General features: G+C 47.4%; 2 protein-coding genes across 3 annotated transcripts in view; one reads left to right on the forward strand and one right to left on the reverse strand.

The window, feature by feature from the left end:
• The window catches only part of UBAP2 (ubiquitin associated protein 2), a 128285-nt gene extending 118776 nt beyond the window's left edge, over positions 1-9509 (forward strand). For both annotated transcript variants that reach the window (XM_032396916.1, XM_032396915.1), the window contains exons 19-28: positions 3140-3335; positions 4169-4260; positions 4524-4571; positions 6877-6955; positions 7188-7393; positions 7649-7748; positions 7832-7939; positions 8092-8159; positions 8244-8435; positions 8526-9509. In XM_032396916.1, coding sequence (XP_032252807.1) covers positions 3140-3335; positions 4169-4260; positions 4524-4571; positions 6877-6955; positions 7188-7393; positions 7649-7748; positions 7832-7939; positions 8092-8159; positions 8244-8435; positions 8526-8621 — 1185 coding nt within the window. In that variant the 3' untranslated portion in view covers positions 8622-9509. The remainder of the gene's footprint in view (positions 1-3139; positions 3336-4168; positions 4261-4523; positions 4572-6876; positions 6956-7187; positions 7394-7648; positions 7749-7831; positions 7940-8091; positions 8160-8243; positions 8436-8525) is intronic.
• A 1207-nt stretch (positions 9510-10716) lies between these two features.
• UBE2R2 (ubiquitin conjugating enzyme E2 R2) overlaps positions 10717-26733 on the reverse strand; it is a 112303-nt gene continuing 96286 nt past the window's right edge. Inside the window, exons 4-5 of the mRNA XM_032396917.1 lie at positions 17400-17534; positions 10717-14267 (exon numbers count right to left, since the gene is read on the reverse strand). Of these exons, the coding sequence (XP_032252808.1) occupies positions 14048-14267; positions 17400-17534 (355 nt within the window). The 3' untranslated portion in view covers positions 10717-14047. The remainder of the gene's footprint in view (positions 14268-17399; positions 17535-26733) is intronic.

Below are 26733 nucleotides of genomic sequence, written 5' to 3' on the forward strand. Positions count from 1 at the left end.
GTGGTAGTGGGGTTCTTCACTGAGGCTGGGGGACCCTGAGCATAAGGGTGGGCAGACAGGTAATGAAAATAGAGAACAGAAGATTGATCCTCAGTGGGGTAGTAGTGGGGTGCTTCACTCAGGCTGGGGGACTCTGAGCATAAGGGTAGGCAGACAGGTACTGAGAACAGGTAACAGGAGATGGATCCCCAAGCAAGGAAGGAAGTTTGGGGTACAGATCAGTAGGAGAAATTAGAAATTTGGGAAATTAGTGTCCTCTGAAGGAGAGGTTATTTGCTACAGAATGGAGTGATGGCGAAGGGTCAGCTCTCTCCTTCCATCAAGATTGGCTAACTTTAGGTATCCTAGTGAAATCTTGCACAAAATTCTTTGTCATAAAATACATAGATCACCGTGTTTATAGCAGAGCACAGTGTGGACACCTCTGTCCTCGGAGTAAGCACCTGGCCCCCTGCCTGTGCCCACTGTTTGGCCGGTGGGAGCTGTGGGTGGTCGCCATCCCGAGCCCTGGAGAGCTGCTGGCCTCCTGGTCCCCGGGCCCTGGTCCATTGGAGCTGGTGTTCTTGCTCGCATGGGTTTGCTGTTCTCCATCCAAACCACCACAGCTAGAGTGGCCTCATCCAGGGAGTCCCAGACTTTGTCATGAGCCAGAATTGCTGCGTTGCTAGTATAGTTAAAAGATTAAGTAATGAAAAGTATGAGGAGATACATACTGAAGTGTTTTTCTGTATCATGTCTGCTTGGCTCTACCCCTCTTCCTACTATTTTCTTGATCTGCTGGAGTTTTTTTTGAACCCATAAAGTAGGAAATGCATACACTGTCACTTTCCCTCTGCTTCTTGCCCCTTTTCTTTGTTTTTTTTTTTCCCCTGTAACATGTATGGGAGTGTTCCCTAGATAGTGTCCTTTAGCATCCCCCTCCCCCCCACAATGTAACAGTGTTTGTCTGAGATATTTCTGTGTTGAAACATAGATTCTGTCTTCTTTTCCCATAGCTCTACCACATCACATTATTAAATCACTCACTGCTGGAGCTGCAGGGCCATTTTCTGTCTGAATACTATAAACAATGTTACATTCGAGAACTTTGTACCTTGCTGTGGCTGCAGAGGCAGTCCTGGAGGTTGAATCCCCAGGCATTTGATGTTTTATCCAAATTGCCGAATTGCAATCACTGCACAGTGATTTTAACCTGTTTACCTCCCACTGGCAGTGAAGGAGATGTACTGTTTCCCCGCTGCCTCCTCAAATCCTCCTCAAATCCTCAAATCGTGTCATCAGATATTTGTATGTTTCCCATGTGTTAATTGAAAAATGACCTGTCAGTACAGTGTTTAATTGAATGAGATTGAACATCTTTTTTAATGTATTAGAATGCCATTAAATTTCCTTTTCAGCAAGTTCTTCATATTGTTCATTTTTCTGTCAGGCCCTTGATGTCTCCTTCTAGGCAGTCCATATTCAGGAGGATAGAAAGTAGCCCTCTGTGATGGGAGGTGCAGAGACTTTCCTCCGGTTTGTCACTTTATTTTTGACTTTTGTATAGTCAGATACAACAGTCTTTTCATACTCTGTTGTAATTAGGTCTTTCCCCCTTGAAGTTTATGGAGGAAATCTCCGCGCTTTCTCCTGCCTTTTGTGTCGTGGAAGGGTTGGTGCAGCTGTGCTTTCCGGGCCCTTTCTGAGGAGCCGGCTCCAGCGCCCTGTTGGAGCCACCGTGTGAGCTGTTTAAATGGAGTGGAGGGCAGTTAGGCCAGCCCCCCGTGGCGCTCACAGATTGGACAGGTGAGGGACAGGGACAGGAGCGCGGTCAGGTTCATTTGGTGGTAGGAAAGCCTTGCTGGATGACTTTGAGTTCCTTTGAGCAAATCAGGCACTGATTTTCTAGTAAGCTGCTCTTCTGTGGCTTCCCCCTCTCCCCAGACTAGGGAATAGTAATTTTTTGTCCTGTGGTTAAAAGAGTTGAAAAGTTCTCTGACTCGTGACACGTAGGCACGGTGGTCAGAGCTGTTCCTGTTTCTGTAGCGGGTGGTCAGCCTGGCTGTGTGCAGAGGAACGTGGAGCCGGTGCTGGGACAGGCTGGCCTCGCCTCCCCCACCCCTGGGGCTCTCCTCACCCAGCTTCCATCAGGAAGTCCTGGGGTGCCCCAGGAGACCACGAGTTTGGCTGTCGTCACCTTGTTGAACTGATTCTGGATGTCAGGACCTTAAGGTCAGTGTTCAGCAGGGTAGGGCAGCCTGTGAGGCTGGGACCTAACACAGAGCTGTCTGTGTAGTGGAAGACCGTTGCAGGGTTGTCCCCCTTCTCCTGGAGCTTCCTATTCCTGAGGCTTCTCCTCCAGCAGTTTCCAGAGTACTTTGTTCTATACATGCTCTGGTTTGAAGGCTGGTCTCAGTCTTACAGAGCCTTTCTTCCTTTGTTGGGCCTTGTTTTTTGCAACCAGGTGCATCTCTTCTACCCACCCCTCAGCCCTTGAAGCCCTTTCTGGTACCTTGTTCCTACCTGGAGTTGAGCAGCTGGCCAGGGTTCCTGGAACTCTTTAGAGCTTTTGTTGGGTTTCACCCTTCCATCCTAGGTGGATCCTGTTGAACAGGCAGACATGCAGGCCATGCCCTTCTAGGTAGGTCCTGGTGGCCTGCACAGTGTCCCCAGGATCTGGAGGAAAGGCCTCTCTTGGCCCCCTGTGACTTCCATATCAGACTAGTTAGGAAGCCTAGTAGAAGGCGGCGGTCCCCAGAAGGCTCTGACTTGGGCTGGGCTGCCTGTGGTGCCGTGATCGACTCTCCTGAGACTGCTTGCTTTTCTGTGAGGTGGGTTCTCACCTCACATGCCAATGGTCTGGGTTCATATCTGACCTAAGGTTTACCTGGGTGTCTGTATCTTATATAAGATAGAGCTTCAGCAACGATTTTTAAGAGGGTGTTGGTCAATAAAGCTCAGCTTTAACTGTGTGATACTCAGCGTAGGAGCTGTGTCCTGACGGCCTCATCTAGCTGCAGTGTGGGGCCCACAGTGAGCACTGAGCACAGAGCCCCTCAGACTGGTCTTCAGAGTGCAGGCCCAGATGCCAGACCAGGTTCTTTTGCACTCTTACGTTTTGCCACCACATCCATGTGTCCTCGCTTTTTTGTTTTGCCAGCATGCCAGTGTGGAGAGCACCCCTTCCCTCCAGTCCTCAGCCACCTTTTCAACGGCAGCAACCTCTGCCTCGGGTGCCACGTCCTCAGGGCTCAGCCTGCCGAGCAGCATGAACACAGTGAACAGCCTCTGCCTGGGGGGGACCACTGTGAGTGCCCCCAGCAGCAGTACCAGGGCCACGCCCTTGGTGACCTCAGGTGTGTGCTCCCCAGACATTTCCTACCTATCCCCTGCCCCTAGAAGGTGATGCTTGGCTTCCCAGGGAGGATGCCTAGGGGTGGCTGCAGGGCATGCTGGGTAGCTACAAGCATAGGAACATCTTGGTCTCCCTCCAGCCCTGCCATTGCTCCCTGGTCCATTTTGTTCCACTGACTTCTTAGAGAGTCCCCGTCCTTCCAGCGATGATGTGGGGATGGGTGAAACCAGTCTTCTGGGTGGGCTCCCCCTGGGCAGGATTCCTGGTAGCCTTTGTGCTTATAGGTCCCCTGTCTTTTCTTCGTCACTCCTCCCTGGAGCTGAGATGGCCTGGTGATGTGGATGGACCAGGGAACAGCTCTCTTGGGCCTCTTCTGGCCACTTAATGTCACTGATTGTCCATCAGGCAGACTTGGGCAGTCTGTGTGGACCAAGCAAACTGTGGTTTGGTAGAAACTCCTGAAAGCTACCTTTGACACAGCCTGTCCCCCTCTGCTGGCACCACCCAGCCTTCGTTCTGTTCTGAGGAGGCAGATTGTTCCTTATGTTCAGGTTTGCTCAGTGCTGTGTGACAGGAGCGGGTGAGGGGTGGTGTTTCTGTCTGTGCATGGGACCCTCTGATGTGGAAAGAGCCTGAATGTGGTGTCACGTGCTTTGTCTCCCCTACTTCCTGGAACAGCCTTCTGTGTCTCTCAGCTGCTGCCCTCCCCTCTTGGTGGTGGCCCCATATGGGGCAGCACTGTGACCATGAGCGCAGCTCCCCCTTCCCCACAGCAGCTGAGGCATCTCACTCTTTGTGGTGGCATCTTCACTCATTTGATTTTTGCTCTTACAGGCAAAGCGCCCCCGAACCTGCCCCAGGGAGTACCTCCCCTGCTGCACAACCAGTACCTCGTGGGCCCTGGAGGACTGCTTCCTGCCTATCCGGTGAGGGCATGGGGTGTAGCTCCGGGCGGCCCGGCCCCTGTGGCCTTAGAGGCTGGCACCTGGCAGGACCTGGTGAGGCGGGCCTTGGGCGGCTCCTTCCCTAGTATTTCTCCCTCATCTGAACTTCATCAGGGTGTCTTCCCACAGCAGATGGTCTGAGTCCCCAGGTCCCATCTCCCCAACCTTGTTTAGGCCCCTATGTGGGCCTGGGCTTCCCAGGGGATGGTACATGGTCCCTAACGCCCTTTTTGGTCCTCACGCAGATCTACGGCTATGACGAGCTCCAGATGCTGCAGTCAAGGCTGCCAATGGTGAGTGGGATGTGCTGGGGGACGGAGGGGAGTCAGGCTCTCTCACAGGTTCTTCCTCTCTAGGCCTTCATTGCCACCCTACTGAGAAAGCTTCTGGCATTCGGGGGATGTGCCTCATGTCACTGTAGCTGGGCAGGAGTGTCCTGTGCTTACAGCTTGGGAACTTGGAGACCATTGGGACCTGGGGTCCCAGGAGACAGTGCCCCCTACTACCTGTGGGTCCTTTTCTTCCTTCAGGCTCCCCTCCCCATTTTGAAAAAGGAAAACCATATGACCTAGACGTGGGGTTGCCTGACTACCTCTAGAGTTTTTTTCATGTCGTCTTCTTTGAAGTGCTGTTCAGTGTCTTTGGCCTCTGAAGTGGCCATCAGTGATGCTTGTGATGGCAGCATGGCTCGTCTGTCCCCAGCTGGGTGACCCGCTGGAGCTGACACTCTTTAAGGATCCTTGTGGAGCCGACCTGCCATCACGGCTTGCGAGCGCGCCGGCCCCAGGGAGTCCCTCGTTGTGCAGCCTCACCCCGAGGCCGGGGCTGCTGCAGCGTTCATCCGACCCTGGCTCGCAGGCTGGGGTGCCTCGGTGCACGGCGGGGCAGGGGGGCGGGGGGCTGCTGAAGGAGGTGTGCCCCCTGCCTGACAGGCATGCTGCCCCGCCCTCCTTGCTCTGGCCTTTCCCAGACTCCGGGGGCATCTGTCGCGGTGCTGGAAAGTAGAGAGCTGTCTGAACGCCCCTGCTCCGTGTGAGGTGTTCCCCCAGTGTGGCGTCCTTCCTGAACTCTTTCCCATCGGCTGCCCCCTGCTGTGCTTGCGCACAGAGAGCTCAGGGGGCTGCAGGTATCCCCTCCTCCTCCCGGGCCTGCTGGCTGAAGCTCATGTCTCTCAGGAGAATGCTTCTCCGGCTGCTGAAGTATTTCTAGAGGCAGAGGTGGGTGGCTAGGCGGCTCTTCCCCCTGGGTGCACACCGGCCGCCCCTCACACGGCTGCGCCCGTGTCCCCGAAGGACCCAGAGTGGATGTTGAAGACATGATGGCAGATTTCTGGGGTGGTCAACAGAACTTAGGGTCTCTGGGGAATGCCTGAGCCTTAGGACTTTGCAGAAGAGGAACTGGAAGTGGCCCTGGCCCCCTGACTCTCAGGAGGAAACCTTGTACCCACCTGACCTGAGAGCCCCAGGCATCAGATGGGAGTGTCAGAGGGGTTCCTGGTGGGGGCCCCCAAGAGGGACTCGGTGGGATCCCAGCCCTGGGAGTCACCCTGCCTTGTAGTCTTTGTATCCTTTTGTGCCTTAGAAGAAATCACCTCTGAGCCCACCTTTTGAGATACATTGTGTTCGATTTTCAACCCTTTATTCACTTATTAGAGTCTGGTACTTTTGTGCCTAGTCCCCGCCTTCCCTTTTTCCTTTTTTTCTGTGAAAGAGCTCCCCCTCCTGGGCTTGCTCTCGGTCTGTCCCCGGTTGTGTTCTTGCTACCGCTGCGACTTCCCGGTCCTGCCTCCTCCTGGGGTTCGGGGCTGAGGAAGCTAATGGGTTTCCTGGAGGTTAAGTGGCGATGAGGCTGAAGGAGGGTGGAGGTGCCATCCCTAGCCCGGATGGCTCCCGTCCGGTTGTGACCAGGCACTGTGGCCCACAAAGAAAGCAGGAAGGCTCCCTGTGGGGCCCAGAGGCCAGGGGGCCATAGGTCCAGTGCTGGCAAAGCCCTGGGTGGTGAGTGAGGGCCGGGTCGGGCCTCCCCTGCCCCACAGAGCTCCGCTGCTCGGCGCTCTCGGTGTCCACACTCGCCCTGGCTCCTCCGTGGTCAGTGCTGCCACGACAGCGTGGGTGGTGAGGGGCCAGTTGGGGACCCTACCTGAGGTCCTCTTGGACCTGTGCCCGCCTGGCATTGCTGCTCTGACGTCTGTTAAACCCTCAGGCACCCCCTGTCCTGCTGGTTCCTTTTCAGGGTGCCGTATCCAGCCAGCTCTCCTAGCCGCCCTTCAGACTCTGTCACCTAGGACAAGCCAGTAGTCGGTGCGGCCTGTGGCGTTAGCAGCGCCCGTCGGCGCCGTAAATCACCGTGAGATTGGGCCGTCCGGGGCTCTGCCTGGCCAAGGCTGACGGACCTGTCAGCGCGTCTGCACACTGTGCGGCTGCCGCCCTGCACAACCCGGACGCACACCGCTTTGAGTTCTGGGGCCGCCCTCTGGAGGTGTGCCTGTGTGCCTGCGGTCCGGCCTGTCCGCCGAGCGGGGCATCACCTGGAGTGCCGGGGCTGCCTGCGGCCGGGCCGAGGCCTCTCTGCTGATGGAGCCTCCGTGGTCTCTCCTAGGATTACTATGGGATTCCCTTCGCCACGCCCACAGCCCTGGCCAGCCGCGATGGGAGCCTTGCGAATAACCCGTATTCAGGTGAGTCTGTTCCGGGGGAGAGGGGTGGGGGGCGGGGGGGCCTGGGACCGGTCTGCAGCTCATCCCAGGCATCTGGAAACAGAAGCGGAAGGGCTGAGCGAGGCCTGCTTGCTTCCTGTTGATTCGGCAGCCAGACCTGTGCCTGTGGGCAGGAGCCAGTCTGGCTTTTTTCCTTGTTGGATAAGGAGGGGGTGGGGGCAGTGATTCGAGTCAAGTGTTCCTCTTCTCCTAGGTGATGTCACAAAGTTTGGCCGAGGTGACTCTGCGTCCCCTGCGCCCCCCACCACACTGGCTCAGCCGCAGCAGAGCCAGTCCCAGGCCCACCACACAGCCCAGCAGCCCTTTCTGAATCCTGCGCTGCCCCCCGGCTACAGCTACACTGGCCTCCCCTACTACACAGGCGTGCCTAGTGCCTTCCAGTATGGGCCCACGATGTTTGTGAGTGTCGGGGCGGGGGGGTGGGGGTCACTCCAGCTGTGGGGACCAGAAGCAGGGAGGGAGGGAGCTGGCCGTGAGCAGTGTGTTAGGCTGGGGCCAAAGCTCCTTTCCCACGGGTTTTTACGGCCAGCGCGGGCCGCACTACTGGGCGCAGGTGCTTTGTGGTTGTGCTGCCTGGGGCGAAGCCGGGGGATACCCGACCTGCTCCCCTCTGCCCTGTTCCTCCACTGACGCCTCTCCCGCTTGCGCCGCCAGGTCCCTCCGGCCTCAGCCAAGCAGCATGGTGTGAACCTCAGCACCCCCAGCACCCCCTTCCAGCAGGCCGGCGGTTACGGCCAGCATAGCTACAGCACAGGTGAGGGGCGCTCCCAGCACGGACAGGCGCGGGCGGGAAGGCTTGCCCGGCTCACACGTGCCTCTTGTACCCTGCCGCGCTAGGTTATGATGACCTGACCCAGGGGACAGCAGCGGGAGACTACAGCAAGGGTGGCTATGGTGGATCATCACAGGCACAAAACAAGTCTGCAGGTTCTGGGCCTGGCAAAGGTAGCGTCTGCCCCTCCTTTCCAGGATTGAGGCCCAGAGTAGTAGTCTTCTACTGACTCTTTCTCAGGCAAGGCTACCCCAGAGTGCCCCTGGAGGTGGGGGAGGCTGGAGCTGGGCCCAACGGCCCTGGGAACAACTGCTTTCCCTCCTAGGCGTGTCCGTGTCTTCAAGCACCACCGGCTTACCTGACATGAGCGGCTCGGTCTACAACAAGACTCAGGTGAGGGGGGATTCGGTTGGATGGGTCTGCCGGCGGGACATGCCCCCCAAGCTGGCCCCTTACCACGGTCTCTTTACCTTGCAGACTTTTGACAAGCAGGGATTTCACGCAGGGACTCCTCCACCGTTCAGCCTGCCCTCGGCCTTGGGTTCCACCGGGCCCCTGGCCGCCGGAGCGGCCCCCGGTTATGCGCCCCCACCGTTCTTGCACATCCTCCCCGCCCACCAGCAGCCTCACTCACAGCTGCTACACCACCACCTGCCACAGGATGCCCAGGTGAGCCCAGTGATGGAGGCAGCCACCCTGCCCTGGCCTCGGGGTCCTGCTCCAGCCCTTACAGCCTTCTCTCCTCCTCCTCCTCCTCAGAGTGGCTCGGGTCAGCGCAGCCAGCCCAGCTCCCTGCAGCCCAAGTCGCAAGCCTCCAAGCCCGCCTACGGCAACTCTCCCTACTGGACAAACTGAACCTTTGAAGAGAGGGGTGGGCTCGGGCGGGGCTTACCCTGGGCAGGAGAGAACACACGGAGCCCATTTCTGGGAGCCCAGTGCCCTTTCCTAGAATTCCTGAGACGTGTAACTGTGTCAGCCGAGCCTCTGTGGGGAGCCTGCCTCCCAGACTCGCTATTGTATGTAATGTATTTATGTATGTATTTGTAAATGTGATAGAAGTCTTGGGGGCATGGGGGGTACAGCTGCTACTCTTAGCCAGGTCTGCAATCCCGACTCGGGCCCCTTCTCGCTGTAGCAAATAAGCCCTTTTCCCACTCCTGCCTTCAGGCCTTCTCTGTAGCCTCCCAGCCCAGGGGCAGCTGGGAGCAGTGTGTGGAAGGGCTGCTTTTAAGGCAGTTTGGGGACTGGGGTCAGGTACCAATGAAGAATCACGACTTATCTCGCTCCCTTGTAAGCCATTATTTGAGTTTCCTTCCCTGTGTAATTACTTTAGCCCTCTCTCTTTTTGAGAAACCGGTCCTTTTGTCATTTGTCATGTCCCTCTCCTACCAAATCTTCATCTGGGAATAGCAGAGATATCCTTCCTGCCCAACATGAAAGTGGCACCTGTTTGTCTTCATACAAACCAGAGGCTTCTGCTTCTGGTCTTGTCCCCAAGAGACTTGCCTTCCTCTGGCTGACCATTTTTTAAAACCGTCTGAAGTTGTGCTCAGAGATGTTCAGTCAGTCTGCTCCCTTTAAAAAAAAAAAAAAAAAAAAAATCCAAGATAACGCCTTCACCTCAGTGAGAGCACGTCTCCAAGCAAAGGCTCCTCTATTCCAGTTGTCCTGACCCAGGTGGGCGACTGTTTCAGGGGTTTTCTCTTTTGCCCAATCTCCACCTAATAAAGTTCTGAGAGCATGCACGGTGTCTGTGTGGTGTGACTAAAGGGTAGCTCAGGGCACAGGCTGTCTTCGTGATTGTTCCAGGCACCGTGGACTTCACAGTGGAGCTGTACAAGTAGAGCTCACGTGGTCAGTCTTCTGACAGCGGGTTGTGAGGGCTTAAATTGGCATCCCTTCTTTGCCCCGGTCAGCATCCAGGGAGTGGAAAGGTAAATGAGGCTGACAGGGCACGGGCAGTGGTTATCAAAGTTGACTTTGATAAGGCAATCTCTTACGGGCCCCGGTCAACAGGAGTACCAGGGCAGGGTCCTTTCATTTCCGAATGTCAGCGGACATTAAAATCTGAAAGGTAAGAGCGGAGGATGTGTTTCTCATGGCCTGAGAGGAAGTTTACACAGCTCACCCTCTCTGTCCTTTGTTCTTCAGCAGCCAGAATCTTGGTGGTTAGTCAAGGGATGGGGTGGAAGAGAAGACTAGCGAGTCACGGTGGTGTGAGGGAGGTAAGTGGATCCGGGGTGAAGTACTTGCTCCAGAAAGTCCCGGGCAGCCGTTTGCCTGGGCCGGGATTCCAGTGCAGCTGCTTCCTCCTGCTCCCAGGCCACCAGTCCGGGAGCCATCAGGGCCATCCACTAGCCGTGTGTGTGGCCGGAGGCAGATGGCCCCACTAGCCTGCAGCACAACTGCGCTCCAACCTCCAGGTTCTTCCCGAGGCATTACAGCCTCTCACTCCTAAATAACCCCGCACGCTAGGCTAAATGAGCAACCGGAGTGGGGCGTCAAATACTGGTCACGTCGGTGCGCCACAACCAACCTGGGGTCAGGCTTCACCTTTTCTGTTTTTGGCCTCTAGAATCACTGGTCCTTTCAGCAGATGGGCCATGTGCTGCTGGTGACCCACAGCTTGAGATCCCTGCCAGAAAAAAAGTAAGTGTTCACAAGTGAAACTAAACAGGGACTTTATACGATTTCTTGCCTGATCCCTGCTTATTAACGAGCAGCCGGAAGTTCAAAAGACAACTGACGATGAAAACAAAAGGCTCACCTAAGGAGGGCAGTGGAGCACCCTCATAGCTTCACCGACTGTACTGGCAGACTGTGCCCCACTTAGGAATTAAGGTTAACAAATGGCTGTGTCTTTAACAACCTTTCCTCAAAGCTAGTAAGGACTGGGAATGTGTATTCGTGAGGAGGTGAGTTGAGCAGAATATCCTAAAAGGCAGGTCAGTGAGATTCAGTTTTGGTTTTTATTTTTTCAGCTGAGTCATGAGCGTAATACCTGTGAGGGAAGAGTGGAAGTACTGAGACCACCTTTTAGTTTTCTTTAACACAAAGAAAGAGGGTCATCCCATGGGGAAGTAGCAATACAGGTATATTTTATTTCACATTTTATTAGTAGACAGATGGGCAGAAAAAGACAAAATAAACCACTAAAGGGGAAGTTCAACACAAAAATGCATCAGATAATCTTTTCTCATAAGTTAAACTGAAGAAAAACATCTACAATTTCAGCTAAGAAAACTATTAAAGTCAGGTGTGTCCTGCTGGTTTCAGAATAGTTGAAAATTGCATCTGAATCTTTTTGTAAATGTAAACCATTTTTATCAGAATGGGAGGGGTGGGGAGTTAACTTTCAGTGGAGAACTACACATTTTCCCCTACAGTCTCTTACTGTGTATGTCCCAAACATAAGGAAACCAGCAAATAAGCAATTTCCAGGGAAGAGGGGACTACAAAAAAGTCTGGCTAATAGAAAAGAACTCTGGAATGATATGAAATAGAGTGGGAAGACTCTGAGAAGCAACAAACAGAATCGTGATATTACTTTCTCCACCCAGCCTCAAAACACACAGACCTGAAGAGCATCCAGAGAGGCCTCCACTAGAATCAAAAGGAATCTTAAAATGCAGGATTCTGAATTCATGTTAACACCGGATAATCAGCACAACTGTACTTACAAAGTTCTGGCCTGAGCCTGAGACCTCTACTCCCAAAAAGAAAAAAATTACATGCTCAAGTTTTCTTTTGCCACAGGATGTGTTCTCAGGACACAGCTCTGGAACCAGCATCTGGGTTTTACAGGTTATTTAATTCTGAGTTATCAGAATGTCTACCTGCTAGCCAATCAACACATGCCAGTCTTTTCTGGAACTGATTGTACTCTTATCAGGGGCAAAGCCAGCCCTCAATAGTAACACCCCAAAGGGCTGAGAGGTCTGACCTCCACCTGGCTCTCTGGCTCCCTGAGTCAACATGCAACAGAGGCCAACAGGACCGAATGGGACAGGGCTAAGCAGCACAGCACCTTCCGCAACGCCAAGGTGCCCGGCCTGCCCTGGCAGAGAGATGCTTTCGTGGTAAGGGAAGAGAGAAAAGCCTTAATCTTAGGGCTCCAAGAGAGAAGACCAAGCTACTGGCTGTAAACGTGTGTGGGGGTGATAGGGGGTAATCAGAGCATTAGGAGAGACTTTGGACTCCAGAAGATATGCAGGTTATCCGGAAGCATTACTTAAGTGTGGGGTGTAAAAAGCTAGTTCCAACATCCTTCTGTGAGAATTTGCGGCCAGTGTTTTCTCAGAAAGAGCTGCTCTGTTCTTGGAATCTGACTGGATTCACTAGATTCAGGGGTGCAAGTAGTCCTGGCCCCATGGGGATTGGACAGAGATTCTGTGACCAGGCCCAATACTGTCCCATATGAACCTTTGCATGTTAACGTTCCCACTTAATACCAAATCAAACTTTAGAGGCCAGAGAGGTCTGCTGGGCATCAGTTAGCAAATGTTTGGAGGTTGAAGAGCGAATGAAAACCCTGAGATCAGAAAGGAAGGAGGAGCTAAGGAAGTAAGCATCACCTACTCTGTTCTAGGATCCATCCTACCCCTGTCCCTCAACCCTTTGGTTCTTTCGAGCTATGATCTGAAGAAAATAAGTTGACACCAGTACACAGGGATCTGGAGGAGGATTATAACCAGTCTCTGTTCATATTTTCGTTCCGAAGTCTGTAATTTTACATTATGATGATTTTCCCCACTGAAAGAATACTGCCCTCCTATGAACTGGCCCACTCCCAAAAGAAAGAAAAATCACCGCCAAGTTCTGAAGTCCCTGGTTGAAGGCTGATGGATCTCAAGATTGAAGTGACACGTGACTGAGACCAGGGCAGTCAAAGCTGCAGCCACTGCACATTTGGAAGATCTAGCCGTTGCCCGTACATGGCCTGCAGCCAATTCCCCCGGCCCTGCCAAAAAAGTCAAAGCAGCCCAGGGCAAGCTCCATGCACAACTTCTGCTTGCCCTCCACAGCCAGAGTACATGGAATGAAAGGAGAGAAAAGTCCAGGTCACATCCAACGAGGAAAGCGGGAACTGGTCACTCATGTCTCCTATCCACAGCTATCACTATCAGCATAAGCAGCTCCATGAAAACCAAAATCTTAACACATGCACCTAGGAGTAATACTGAGTAATTAAAACTGGCTACTTATACTCTCACCATGAGTATTTTTAAAAAAAAATCTTTGCGGGAAAGGCCAAGTTCACATAAAACAGATGTTTTCTCACCCAACAGTGGTCACCAGTAGTTTTGACTTTTTTCCCCCAGCAGCATCAACCAGAATTGGCATAGTGATTTTAAACTCCTTGTTCCCATCACTAAGACTCCACACACACACACACACACACACACACACGCACACAATCTCCACTCTCTCCCCACTCCCTTGGGGTAGGGAGGGTAACAACTCTGTCTTTTAAAATAAATAGCAATCAAGTGCCCAGTTCTATGTAAAGTATGAATATTTATTTCAGGCTTTAGATCCCAATCGATTTCAAAAAACAAAATCTGATCTCTCTCCTCAGAGTAGCTGAGGCCCCCTGGGTTAGGATGATTTCCTGGAGGCTGAAGGAGCTCTGTGCCCTTAGGAACACATTTCATCAGGCTTAGCACAAAGTCCCTGATGCCCACTGTATCCCAGCCTTAAGAAGGGAAAGGAAACAAAATTCACCACCATGGGGCTGATCGAATGCACACACACTAAATGAGCAGCTAAACCTTGGCAAATTTGCTTTTTTTTTTTAAGTTTGTTTTGTGGGGTTTTTATATTTTTTTTTTCCATTTTCTTTTGCTACTCAGCATACGCAGCACTTGTGAACTTCCAATGGGTTCCCAGCTTTAAACACATTAAACGTCTTGATGAAAGACTATTTAATTCTTCAAGAATCTAAAAACAGACCAAACGTGTTTTGCTGTGAACACTCTGTAGAGACGAAGTGAGGCGAGAGTTTGGGTTTAAAGAAGAAGAAGAAAAAAAAAGAATCAATACAGTGATGGAAGGGTAAAGAATGCAAGAATTCAGACATTCTGTGGAGGATTACTTTCTCTCCATTAAGAGGTCCATAAAAAGGAGCAAACTGAGATCCATAAGGGGAGTCAGCAGAAGCCGTGTTTGTTTTTCCCACCCCCTGTGATAGGTTTTTGCTGAGGGGCCACTGCTAGGTCCCCACTTGCTCCCCTCCCTTTGGCCTGAGACGGCAGGGCAGTACGGGGCACCGAAGGAGCACGTCACGACTCCTCGTTCCCAGAATCATCATCATCGTAGCAGTCGGCATCTTCCTCCTCCTCATCTTCATCATCGATGTCGTCGTCGTACAAGTCGTCATAAAGCAAATCTGAGCTGTTGTCATTGGAAGGCACTTTAGTTTTGATGCAGTATTCCGCCAGGGTTGTGGGGACCTTCACTCCATCCTTTTCTGCTTCGGCTTTAGTGGCTGAAACCTGTTTCCTGAAGGGAGACAGTTTTATGTAAGTCTGTTTTGAAGATGGATTTACAACTGACCTTTCTTAATCAAGATTCCTTATTCAAAAAAAAAAAAAAAAAGATTCCTTATGACTCAGGTTTCTACATTTCAGTGCCTGCCTAAAAGCATCTAACAGATACTACACCAAAGGTTCTCAGCCCATTAGGTACTGTTTTGAAGAACACTTAATAATGACCCTTTGAAGGGCATTTAAAAGCAGTGGATCTTAGATGTTGGTTAGCCAGAAATGACCTCAGAGATTTGTTTTTTCCCCTGCCTTGTCTCACACCAAACTGAATGCAGTCCCAACAACTCTTCTTAATTCAATAATCCTGCCATTTACACTTAGATTCCAAATAGCCTAGGTAGGGTTCCGAAGTCCCATGACACACCTGCCTCCCACTTCATTCTTGTCACCCAAAATATACAGGCCACCCTGGTCCTTTTCTTTTTTAGTACCTTGAACAACACTTATTTTTCTATGTGGCTCAGTTGCTCTTCTGATTTTACACATGGTTGGCTGCTTATGTCACTCAGATCTGAACTTGGGTTGTCAGAACAGGCTACTTCTAAGTTAAAGCAGCCACCTAGTCACTCCTTCATATCATGCTACTTAACCACTATCTACTCGTTTTTCTTCTTATGATCTTCCCCATTTGTTAACTTTTCTATCAGTTTCCTCTCCTTCCTGTCCCCCTCACCCCCCAATGTGAACTTCACTGGAGAACTTACCTGTCTGTCTTCTATTTCCCTAATGCCTAGAATACAGCCTGGCACATACAGCTGTGCACAAAATTACTGACTGGATGGATGGAAGGGTGAAGTTTCCTTCAACAAGTACAAAAACTGACCATAAGACAACAAACTGCCACCCTCCTTATCTTCCTTCTGCTGCCTCTAATTAGATGGTTCCCCACTGATCTTGCTGTCTGCCTTACTTTGCCAAGCCTGACATCCTGGTGTTGCTGATACATCCTGGCTTGAATCTCTTCCCTCTCTGTCTCTTCCTGGGCCATCTTAGTCATTCCTATGGTTTTTGCCACCATTCCCCTTCATGCTGACAGCTCTCAAACTATCAGGCTCCAGCCTCTACCTTCTGAGCCCTACACCGTTCAATAAGCCTTTGGGATGTCTCCACCCCTCATGTTCCATAGGGACCCTAACTCGGCAAGTCTGCAATTGTCATTTTTGACCTCTATGGCCACCTTCTCCCATTTTTCTTCTAAGAGTATTACCTCCTAAAATCCTAAACCTCATGCCAAAGCCCTATCTTCATGTTTTCTCACTGCCACTGCCTCTGTTTAGTCTTCATCTTGGCTTCTCCTCCCTATCTCAGTCTCCTCTGGTCAACTAGGATTCTTTCAGAACTCAAATATGATTTTCCCTTCCCTTCCTAAAATCTTTGATACCCCATCACTTCTAAGACTAAGGACGAAAGCCTTATTGTAACTTCAGATGTCTTTTAAGATCTGATGCCTCTCAAAAAAACACACAACAAAAACAGATCTGATGGCTCTCTGAATTTCCCATTACTTGCAAAATGAGACTCTATATTCAAGCAACGTAAAGCTGCTTACAGTTCTCTCTGATCGTGCCATGTGGTTAGCTACCTGTGTGCAGGCCTGTTTCCTCCCTGAAGGGGCTTTTTCCTTTCCCTTACTACTTGAAAAAGTCTTGGTTATGAGGCATTACCTCTCCTAGGAACTCCACAGCACTATATATTCCTTCCACTGTATCTTGTTCATGCGCTCATCTTATTATAGGGTCATTTGTTTACAAATTCTTAAGTGTAAACTCAAGGAGAAAGCACTGCCTTCATGACCTAGCAGTACCTGACATGAAGCTGGTGCAAATGTGGAAAGAATTAAAGAATGAGATAAACCCTTAAATAAGAAATAGAAAGAATACAAATGCCTGAGGGATATTAACTCTTCACTTACTAAATACTACCCTTCCTTGAACATCAGGCTCAGGTTCTAATCCTATTTTATGAAAAGCACTCCCATCTTTCAATCTTCAACCTACTCCAGCTCCTCTAAATCTCTAGGTCCTTATTATTTATACTAATTATCTTCAGTCTTTGGTATACATCAGTCACCTAGGTGGCTGGTAAAAACAAAATATAGATGCCCAGATTTTACCCTTATAATCTCACTAAATGACTACGGATATGGAAGGGGGTCTAAAGGTGATTCTAGTGGGCAGAAAACGTTGAAAACTGCTGATCTATATATTATTCAGCTTTATTTCTATGCAGTTTTCCCTTTTTTTGTACATCCCATGGCATCGTGCTGACTAGAGTTATAAAGAGGAACTATCTGTATAAATTGTAGTGCTTACTAAACCATGTGCAGAATGTGCTGGAACTGTCCTTGGGGCTCTATTTTAAGGACATAAGAGGAAATGAATTTATTGCAATTCAAGTATCAATTCTTGAGTACTCTTAAGAAAACCTTAAGTCCTACTCAGGGTATGATCGAGAGATGAATGGTTCAGCCCCAATACCTTCTACCTTTTCCCCCGCTTTATACAGATGGAAAAAACACAAAGACCCAAAAAATTAACTGATAAAAGGTCATACGAAGGGAGACAGAGCTAGGGGTAGATTCCAAGTCTCCCAATGAGAGGAAGCTTCTATGGCTCTGTTAAACCATATACTAGTGTTGCTGATAATGATACCTAGAAGATACTTGCTGCTCTGGTCAAAAGGGCCAATAAACTATACGGCTTCATTAAAATTTTTGGAAAACAAAAATATCTAGAATGTCCAGAATACTCTGGGTGTTTGCTATACTTAAAGGACATACTGAAAATCCTGAACAGTGTCCCTAAAATGATTCGGAGGCAGAGTCTGAGAACTTCACTGATTCAGAACCTGGAAGTTTTGGTTCCCAGGAAGTACGATCTGCTGCAGCATTATCTTCTAGTGTGTGCTCTCTCAAAAGCCATACAAACTCAGTAGGCTCAGGCAGAAATCTCTTCCCAAACAATAAATCTAATTGAGAGAAATGGAGTGGATATTTTAAGTCTGATTTAAAGCCATGGTTCTAGGATATACTTTAGTTCTGTATGAAGACTTGAAGTAATCAAACGGAAGGTAAAACAAAACACCTTACCTAATGATTTCAGCATATTCTTTGTCTTTTCCTTTACTGTCCCTCCATTTCCTGAACATAACCGAAGCATCCACATTGGCTGGGGAGAAGGTGTTGGGCTCATTGAGCAATGAGATTACGCTTAAAAGGATAGTCCTAGAAGGGGGGGGGGGGGGGGGGAGGGGGGGGGGGAAAAGGGTCAGCTCCGAATATTCATATTTACAGGATCCAAAAATACTGTGCTTTTATATATAATATGTGAGACCTTAGGGGAATAGAAATACAAAATTTTATTTTCAGTGCTCAGCTGGTTAGGCTAGAATACAGAATAAAGTTGCTAAATAGGAGACAAAGTAAAGGAAATCCGTGAGCCGAGCATAAAGGTCATGTTGCAGGGCACAGAATAAACTCTGTACAAGGCATGTTCTCAAATGGCTACATGTTCCAGTCTGCAGAAAGTGGAAGCCTGAAAGCTTTTCAAACAACAAATTTTGAAAACTACTATTAAGTACAATAGGAAAAAGCAAAAGCAAAAAAAAAAAAAAAACTTTTTGGGGAGAGGGTAAAAATGATCCTGTTCCACACATCCACTTCTTATCATGGCTGCTTAAGAGGATCTGAAAAATGGGGCGCCTGGGTGGCTCAGTCGTTAAGCGTCTGCCTTCGGCTCAGGTCATGATCCCAGAGTCCTGGGATCGAGCCCCGCATCGGGCTCTCTGCTCTGCGGGAAGCCTGCTTCTCCCTCTCCCACTCCCCCGCTTGTGTTCCCTCTCTCGCTGTGTCTCTCTCTGTCAAATAAATAAATAAAATCTTTAAAAAAAAAAAAAAAAGAGGATCTGAAAAATGATATTACATACAAATGTATTTATTTTCCATACTTCTAAGGGAAGAAAGACGCTTAAGCAGGAGAATGGAGGAAAACAATAGCCCAGACATGGAAGAACTAGTCTCTGAATAATGGAAGTCTTTATTCAAAAATATTTATGAAGGACTTAGTGTGTGCCAGGGGCACCAACTGTGATGCTGCGTGTACAACAGTGAGCACGTCAGATGCCATCCCTGCTCTCCCAGGGTTTGTAAGAATTGTGGGAGATCTAAACAGGCAATTTTCGTCCACAGATAAAAAACAGACACCTTAATCACACATTTTTCTGTTAGAAAAATAACCAGAACAGGTTCCAAAAAGGTTTCAAATTATTACCAAGCTTCTTTTCCCCCCCAAAAAAGCTCTGTGCATGTATGTAAGGAAAAAATGGGGAGAAAAATTAAATTTCTCTACCTTTTCTCATTGGTGCGAGGTTATAGATTGTGTTGTTGCAAAATAGCCTTTTGCTCCTGCCCCAAGCAAAAAATAAAGGGAGGGAGCCAGGCAATGAGATGTTTGATTTGATGAAAACTTTTCCTAAAAAGGGTAGAGAGTTTCTGTTATGTGATTATACAAGATTATGACAAAGGCACTTTCACAGACAACTTTCCCATCTAGTTAAAATCCATTTATCTCACACACACACACACACACACACACACACACACACACACCCTTTCTCTTAGGTTAAGAATAACTCCTTGCCCTTCCCCACCAAGACCCTCCTCGATTTCTTCAGTAATTACATTATAAAATAAAGATTCAAAGAAACTCATCACTACGAATGATGGGAAACAAACTGACATAACATCCTAGAAGCCAAAAAATGTGTGTAGAAAATTCCAAAGCGCTGCCACAGAAGAAAACATACAAAACCTGTTAAGAAAGATAGGCAGGATAGGACAAAGTGGGGTATAAAGGGGTGGGGGGGGGGAACTTCATTGGTCTAGATCAGCACTGCATACAACTTTCTGTGATTATATAAATGTATAATCTGTATTATCCAATATGATAACCACCAGCCACGTGTGAGCACTCTGAAAAGTAGCTTGTGCAACTGAAGAACTGAATTTCATGTTTAATTTTAATTAATTTTTAAATAGCCATATGTAGTTAGTTAGTGGCTACCATATTGGACAAGTGTTAAAATATTAGGAAATACAATTTTTTAAAATGGTGAATTATCGAGGTGCCTGGGTGGCTCAGATGGATGGGCATCTGCCTTCGGTTCAGGTCATGGTCCCAGGGTACTGGGATCTAGCCCCGCATTGGGCTCCCTGCTGAGCAGGGAGCCTGCTTCTCCCTCTCCCTCTGCTGCTCCCCCTGCTTGTGCTCTCTCGCTGTCAAATAAATTAAGTCTTTAAAAATAAATAAATAAAATGGTGAATTATCCATTTCTATCAAAATAAGAACTCATTTTTTTCCTAATTTATATTTAATTAGCCAACATATAGTACATTAGTTTCAGATGGAGAGTTCAGTAATTCATCAGTTGCATATAACACCCAGTGCTCATCAAGAACTCACTTCTAATACCATGTACTTCTATACTGAAATCCATGATGCTTTCAGAAGGAGTGTCAGGTACTACAGTGGACTGTGAAAATAGTTAACACTGTACGTTTTCACTTCTTCCCTTCCTCTGGACAGCAGGATCTTTTTTTCTTTTTCTTTTTTTGTATGGGAACCCATTCTGTTGGTTCTGGTGGGGTTAATCTTCCCCTACTATCATGCCACACCTTCATACACACAACCTACCTAACCACAGTGGCAGATATACAAGTGCTGGCCAAAGGATTCCACCATCTAGTCATGATGTTGGTTTTAGGGGTATGCATGTAACCCAAGATGGGCTAATCAGAACCCTGGTAGGAACTATGATGTTCTAATCTAATAGCAGAAAGGCAATGACTTTTTATTCTTGATTGAATTGACAACTGTGAGAATAAGGAGGGAAGGTCTAGAGCAAGTGGCCATCTTTATCACCAAGTGGTTAAGAGTCTGCCTAATAACAAGGCCAATACGACGCAAAGCAGAATTTAGACTTTTTTCTCTAACAAAGATTGCTAAGTAATTCATACACAAGACTGTATTTATAAACTTTCCCAACCAGTATGTTGTGGATGGGTTACAGGTAAACTATTTATTGGTTCCTGTAGGCAGCTGGGTAGGTGGGACCTGGGATAACCTGAGCCTCTGCAACAACTTCTGGTCAAAGCATCTTCAGTTTACTACACTGTGATCTACAAATAGAATAATTTCAATTTTATCTATGTATCATGACTGGAAAAGGTCTGGAAGTAATGTCATACGTAGTTTAAACTGTCTAGCATTTGTACCAAAATAATTTTACACAGGAATTATACCATGTAGCATATTGTAGACAAGTCTGCAAGATAAGTATTATCAACCCTATTTTTTAAGTTATTTTTTAAAAAAATAATCTTTACACCCATTGTGGGGTTCAAACTCAAGACCCCAAGATCAAGAGTTACATGCTCTTCTGACTAATTCAGCTAGGCACCCCTTAATCCTATTTTTACAGAAAGGAAAAAATGAACTAAGACAATACTAATAGAATGTACAACACAGAACTGAATCCTACAACTATTCCAATGGTTACATTTTTTTGTTGCCATCTTTTGTTGTTAGTTTAAGTGTTTGAAAATCCTTATTCATTGTATTTTTTTTCAGGAGGAAAAAAGCAGAAGGTGGAGAAGGCTAACAATAGGTGAAAGAAAGGAAAGACCAAATAATGAAACTATCAAATTAATATAACACAATGAAGAGATCATTCATGTCCACTGAAGGGACTGGTTTCCTTCAGATCATGAACAAATGGGAAAGGGTCCAGAAAACAACTACATACATTCTTTCTTATTCTCATTCTATGTAAATTCACAGTTCCACATGAAGCTTTGGTTTTTAGCAGTAACAGTAGTTGCACTTGTCCATTTAGACAATCCTGTAGCATTTAGACATAAATTTCTTGGATTAGCAAAACAGACTTTTGAGGACCCATCCCCAGACTCTCACTTCCTACAAAGAGTAAATCTATGCCCCTCTCTACGGCATGTTTGGAGGAACAGACAGGTCTGGTTGTCCAAATTCAGTAGTGTAAAGGTTTAACATGTTAAAACAGACCTAATCCAGTAACAATTTGGGATAAAAATGAGGAACAAAGGCTTCTTAAGTGTTTTCAATTACTGCACAATACAATTCCAAGGACCACCACCATTCCTGGATTTAGAGATACTCCAATAAATAAATGCTCCCTCCACCCTTGCTTTAAGCCAGGGCAGGGGACTTCGGTAGGAGTTTTCAACATAGGGAATCTAGACCAAAATAAAAAAACTCAGAGGAGAGAGGTGCAGACAAAACGATAGTCAAGAACACTCCACTTTATATAGTCTTCATTTTTTTTTTTCAGATTCGTATTTCTGATCTTTTTGGTTGTCTCACAATCTTTGTCAGAGAGATCTGGCTATCCGCTTTTGCATAAAAATAAGTTTGTAGGGACGCCTGGGTGGCTCAGTTAAGCGGCTGCCTTCAGCTCGGGTCTGAGTCCCAGGGTCCTGGGATTGAGTCCCACATCAGGCTCCTTGCTTGACGGGGAGCCTGCTTCTCCCTCTGCCTGTTCTGCCTGCCACTCCCTCTGCTGTGCTCTCTCTCTCTCTCTCTCTCCCAACAAATAAATAAAATCTTAAAAAAAAAAAAAAGTTTGTAAATAATAAAGACACCAAAAGAAAACAAAGACCAATTAATCACATACACACACACACTAGCAAAGAGCAAACTAGCAAGCTGTGAATTTCATAGAACTGAGACATGTTTTTAAAAACATCAAAACTAAAGTAGTATTTAAGGGAGATAAGAAATCAGAATTATTTTGATTTCTGGGTGGCTCAGTCAGTTAAGCTTCCGCCTTTGTCTCAGAGGTCATGATCCCAGGGTCCCGGGATGGAGCCCTGCGTTGGGCTCCCTGCTCAGTGGGGAGCCTGCTTCTCCCTCTAGCTCTGCCACTGCCCCCTGCTTGTACTCTCTTACTCTCTATCAAATACATAAATAAAATCTTGAAAAAAAAAATCAAAATTAGACATCTATGACCCAATGAGTAATATTGTATCTGTCCCTTTTCAACATATAGACAATGGTCAATGAGTTGGGTCTGCTCCCCCTTCCCTTTTTAAAGTAAGCTCTATACCCAATGTGAGGCTTGAACTCATGACCCCGAGATCAAGAGTCACATGCTCTACTAACTTAACCAGCCAGGTGCCCCTCCATCCCACCCCCACCCCAGTTTTTGACCTTTGTTAGCTACTATGTCACCACAAGTACAACTTCAGGATGGAGGGCATAAAACTGGCCCTAGCACAACAAATAAGACCTGGATTATGAGTCTGCCTGGAAACTAAGCAGGCAAAGTTTGGGATTTTGCAGGATTAAAGACTGGCATTTTTCAGGTAGTGTGAGGTAGAAAGGGTTCGTTCTTTTTTTTTTATATATATAAAGATTTTATTTATTTTTCAACAGAGAGAGAGAGACAGCGAGAGAGGGAACACAAGCAGGCGGAGTGGGAGAGGGAGAAGCGATGTGGGACTCGATCTCAAGACCCTGGGATCATGACTTGAGCCGAAGGCAGACGCTTAATGACTGAGCCACCCAGGCGCCCAGAAAGGGTTCATTCTTAAAAGCCTAAACTTACTTTGACTCTTAAAACATACACATACAGAGGAGAAAAAGAATGAGTGATTGAGATTCTTAGGTTTTACAGGCATAGCCTTATTTGAGGAAAACTGATTGGCAACTATGAAGAAGTGAAGCCCAATGCCTGACTCTTCCAGTTAACCCAGGTCCTTTTAATCTCTCATTTATGCCATTTCAAAAGACGGACCTGTAACACCAGAAGATGACCCAGTTAAAATTCAGTCCTTATTACGTATTTTCAAGATGGGAGAGGAATTTAAAGAGGACATCATGGCAAAGAAATCGGTTATGAGTGGGAAAATGGGATTATTTATTTATTTATATATTTGAGCGGGCGCACGCACAAAAGGGGAGGGAGGGGCAGAGGGAGAGGGAGAAGCAGACTCCCCGCTGAGCAGGGAGCCTGACGCAGGGTTCCATCCCAGGACCCTGGGATCACGACCTGAGCCAAAGGCAGAAACTTAATGGGCGCCCTGAAAATGTGATAGTTTAAGGGGTCATATATTACAAACAGTTTTTCTCTATGCCTCTAAAGCAACTAACAAATTTAATACTTCCTCCTGTGAAATCCTGGAACTGCTGTTGACTGACAGATCCCTGAAAACACATGGCAGGAATGAGGATCTCAGATTAAAATACACAAAAACACAAAATCAGAACATTTTAAAAAGGAAATTTTTAAAATACACAGAATATGTATCATATGCATAGAATGAAACCACCAAGTCGAATGCAGGGGAACCCAATGTATAAATATCAAGGGAGCAATTAATATCATCCTGGCCCCAAATGGGGTTTATAGGAGCCCTAAGAACAGCAGCACTATTGCCATCTCCCCTGACCTTGCCTACTTTGTCACCCAATGCTTGGGGCAGTCCTTAGCTCCCTTCCCTTTTAGTGGGTAAGATTAGTCAGGAAAACATCCTATCCTACTCCTGAAAGATGCTTCTCCATGATGCTGTGGCAAAGAAAACACCATGTAACCATCTTTCAAGGGAAAGCAAACCTCCACCAAGATGACTTTCCTATCCAAGGGCCTGCAATAGGTGTGGCAGATAGTTCTCAGAGAAAGCAGTTGTGAACTCTACTGTCTGACACCCACCCACACGAAAAGCACCCACTTGGTTCTGGACACAACATGGATGAAGAAACATTTTGTTGCTTACACCAGGAAGAAGAGGCATGGTATTGTGAACATCAGGCATCCCTACCCTCCCAACTCCACTCTTTGCTAATGCCTATTTAAGACTTCCCAATTCCATAAGGAACTCTCACCTGCCTAAACTTAATCCTATGCATCCGGGTACAGTAGGATGGTGGATCTCTTCTTCCAGAAAGTATGCTGGCTTCCTCTATGAACACAGACGCAAACTACTGAACCTGCAGTGGACACTAGTTGGCTGAAGCTCTGGACCCCTACAACTGTAGGGAGCTTTCCCCCACTTTTCCTTTTCTCTACTCTCCCCACTCACTAGGTCTTATGATATAAACTGACAGGTTCTTCAAGGTAACTGGGATGCTTTACTCTTCTTCAGGTTACAAAAGTCTTCCATGTAAAAGTTTTCTAAATATTTTCATTGAGGTGCTGAATGAAAGACTAGTACAGGTGGTCATGAAGAAGTCCAAACACATGTGAAGATGAGACCACTTTCAGATAACACTGCTATATAGCAATCAAGTCCCTGCACCAGCCTGTGCTGTACCTTATGGTACCTCCATTGCTGTCTTGCTCGAGCCACCCTTAATTGGATGTGGAGCACAGAAACCTTAGTTGGACAGCTGCTGACTCTAGAGAGTTTAGCAGCAAAGGAATATCAAGGAAAATGCCCAGCACCTCATATCTTGCCTCTTGATATTTCAGTGCCATAAACTAGCCTCTGAGAAATATATACAATTAACTAGCTGAAGAACCCCCTTGCCTCACAATAAGTAACAGAGAAAGGAAGAAGTATTCCACACCTACTCGTGAGGTAGTGCTTTCCTGACATTTCAGGGTTCTGGGCACCATAAGGTATCCCAGGCAGATGAGGCTGCAATAATGCACACATAACACTCTGTATCTCCCTAGAAATTCACAAACACCAAACCCTCCATTCACTCCCCCACCCCAAGATCAGCACACTGAAGGAATATCTATGATGACATGAAGCTAGGAGACAAAGGTCTGAAAAGGTAACTAAAGATCCCACTGCATGGGTACCTGGCTGGCTCAGTTGGTAGAGCATGAGACTCTTGATCTTGGGATTGTGGGTTTGAGCCCCACTCTGGGTGTAGAGATTACTTAAAAAAAGAGAGAGAGAGAGAGAGAGATTCCAAAGCAAATACCTTTTAGATCTGTGTATGAAGATCAAAGGGGCAATCTGAAGATAACTAGTCCTGGTTGTGAAGCCTCTAAACAAAAAAGCATAAAAGCAGAGAAGGCAATCCCTGAGATGAAATCTAGGAAAGGCTTCTAAATTGGGGCTCAAGTGACCTAAGGGCTGAGAGACAGAAAAAATGATGCTGGTACCCAAAGTGCCAAGAGTAGTTTTAGATAGGCAAATTTAGTATGAAAGGGGTTTCCTGTCCCCAAAGGACTGAATCAAATGAGAAACAGGCCTACCTTAAAAGAAAAATGTCCACAAGATTTTAAGCTGAGACAAGGATAATATAGGTATATTTATGCAGGAGAAGTAAAGGTAAAAATCTTGAATTCCTATGGGTAATGGCAATAGATTACCCATTGAGACAGCATGAAAATACAATGAAAAAAACTGTTTGGGGCTTTGTATTATGAAGAATGGGGAAGCTTGTTTTCTCAAAGGGGGACAAGACATGGTAAGCATTCGATTCAGCATTCAACCTCCAAAAACAAGAATCACAGGGCACCTGGGTGGCTCAGTCGTTAAGCGTCTGCCTTCGGCTCGGGTCATGATCCCAGGGTCCTGGAATCGAGCCCCGCATCGGGCTCCCTGCTTGGCAGGAAGCCTGCTTCTCCCTCTCCCACTCCCTCTGCTTGTGTTCCCTCTCTCGCTGTGTCTCTGTCAAATAAATAAAATCTTTAAAAAACAAAACAAAACAAGAATCACTAGTACCTTAAAGCTAACACTTCCTTTTGACTAGGGTTACTACTAGCCCTGAAAAACAAGACCAAAGTCAAACTAAAAAGACAACCCTGCGTTTTTTGTCCAATTTTTCAATTATCTTCCAAAATACTTACTGCCTTTAAATATACTGTCAGTTTAATTATGTTTTGATAATGTGTTTCTTTCGAAAACCTGACAGTCACTGAGAAATGTGGTAGCCAAACTCTTCCCCAGCAACAATAACTACAGCAGAATAACGTCTATATCCTGAAGGAAAGAAAGTATGACCCTGAAATCTTATGCCCAAACTGCCATTTGAAGTATCATGGCAAAACACACACACACACACATATATATATACCCATACACACAAGCATATAACATTTTGGGGTTATTTTAATCTTTTTTTTTTTTTAAGATTTTATTTATTTGAGAAAGAGAGCGAGAGAGGTAGGGAGAGAGACAGAAGGGAGAAGCGAGGAGCAGGCTCCCTGCTGAACAGGGAGCCCAACTCCGGACTTGATCCTAAGACCCTGAGATCATGACCTGAGCCGAAGGTAGACACTTAACTGACTGAGCCACCCAGGCGCCCCAAGCATATAACATTTTGAACATCTAAGAATTCAGGGAATATAATATGGCTCCAAGGAGCATTTTCCTGGAGAAATTACTAATGGACAAATTCAGCTGATTAACAGATCAAAGGAAATAAAATAAT

The sequence above is a fragment of the Phoca vitulina genome, unplaced genomic scaffold, assembly GCF_004348235.1.
Source record: "Phoca vitulina isolate PV1807 unplaced genomic scaffold, GSC_HSeal_1.0 scaffold94, whole genome shotgun sequence".
NCBI lineage: Eukaryota > Metazoa > Chordata > Mammalia > Carnivora > Phocidae > Phoca > Phoca vitulina.